The 1,615-nt window shown below is 48.4% G+C and overlaps 1 protein-coding gene across 1 annotated transcript; it reads left to right on the top strand.

Annotated features, from left to right (window-relative positions):
* The first annotated feature begins 297 nt into the window (after positions 1 to 297).
* Positions 298 to 1,263, top strand: LOC139685195 (olfactory receptor 14J1-like). Its single transcript, XM_071581825.1, has one exon. It carries the CDS (start codon positions 298 to 300, stop codon positions 1,261 to 1,263), a length of 966 nt encoding a protein of 321 aa, XP_071437926.1.
* Positions 1,264 to 1,615: the final 352 nt, after the last annotated feature.

Consider the following 1,615-nt stretch of genomic DNA (forward strand, 5'->3'; position numbering starts at 1 on the left):
AGGACTCCTTCAGTGAAAAAGAATCTTCATCCGTTGTCTCTTCTAAGTCATGAGTGCAGAGATGGAACTTTTGCATTCAAGGTGGGTTCAATCTCATGTCCCTTTTGAATGTCAGAGCTGCAATAAAAATTTCCATATCCCACTGTAGCAGAGGAACACTGACTCATTGGCAGCACATTTTGTAATAGTTGACACACTGATTTTAGTTAAAAACTGATTGCCTTTATCAGAGAGGTCTGCCCATAATACTCGCTATATTTTCGTTTTCTAAACAGAACCACTGCTAAGAAAGAGCAAATGCCCAACAGCAGCTCCATCAGCCAGTTCCTCCTCCTGCCATTGGCAGACACGCGGCAGCTGCAGCTCCTGCACTTGTGGCTCTTCCTGGGCATCTCCCTGGCTGCCCTCCTGGGCAACGGCCTCATCATCAGCGCCGTAGCCTGCGACCACCACCTGCAAACCCCCATGCACTTCTTCCTGCTCAACCTGTCCCTCACAGACCTGGGCACCATCTGCACCACTGTCCCCAAAGCCATGCACAACTCCCTCTGGGACACCACAACCATCTCCTACACAGGATGTGCTGCACAGGTCTTTTTCTTTTTGTTCTTCATCTCAGCAGAGTTTTCCCTCCTCACCATCATGTGCTACGACCGCTACGTTGCCATCTGCAAACCCCTGCACTACGGGACCCTCCTGGACAGCAGAGCTTGTGCCCACATGGCAGCAGCTGCCTGGGCCAGTGGCTTTCTCTACTCTCTGCTGCACACAGCCAATACATTTTCCCTGCCCCTGTGCCAGGGCAATGCCCTGGGCCAGTTCTTCTGTGAGATCCCACAGATCCTCAAGCTCTCCTGCTCACACTCCTACCTCAGGGAAATTGGGCTCCTTCTGATTACTGCCTCTTTAGTTTTTGGTTGTTTAATTTTCATAGTTTTCTCCTATGTGCAGATCTTCAGGGCTGTGCTGAGGATCCCCTCTGAGCAGGGACGGCACAAAGCCTTTTCCATGTGCCTCCCTCACCTGGCCGTGGTCTCCCTGTTTGTCAGCACTGGCACATTTTCCTACCTGAAGCCTTCCTCCATCTCATTCCAATCCTTGGATCTGGCACTGTCAGTTTTTTATGCAGTGGTGCCTCCAGTACTGAACCCCCTCATCTACAGCCTGAGGAACCAGGAGCTCAAGGATGCCCTGAGGAAAATGACTGGATGCTTTTCAGCAGCGAGAACCTGCACGTTTTCTTCTGTACAGTGTTCACAATAAAACTCATGATAGGTTCATCTTGCCTTCCCAGGTTTTTCTTCATCGTCAGTGGGTTCTTTTTGTCATAATGTTGTGGTCAATTAAATTACTTTATTCATCTTCTCATCTTAATTATAGTTCATTATTTGAATATTTAAATCTTTTAGCAATTGTGCTCTCTGTATATTTAAAAAAAATAAATTGTCTTGCAGTAGCCTTGATTATCTGATCTTTTTCCTTTGTGGCTTTCAGAGAGCCACTGGACAGTTCCATGTGTGCAGAGAAGGGCAAAGAGTCCCAGCACAGCAGCACTGCCAGGGAGCACCAGCTCTGGGCCTTTGCTGACCTGCTCTCTTTCCACTTGTACACTCTC

The sequence above is a fragment of the Pithys albifrons genome, unplaced genomic scaffold (genome assembly GCF_047495875.1).
Source record: "Pithys albifrons albifrons isolate INPA30051 unplaced genomic scaffold, PitAlb_v1 scaffold_44, whole genome shotgun sequence".
Taxonomy (NCBI): Eukaryota; Metazoa; Chordata; class Aves; order Passeriformes; family Thamnophilidae; genus Pithys; species Pithys albifrons.

What these genes read in the sequence shown, in the direction of transcription:
- LOC139685195 (XM_071581825.1), top strand. Translation starts at nt 298, where the DNA reads ATGCCCAACAGCAGCTCCATCAGCCAGTTCCTCCTCCTGCCATTGGCA.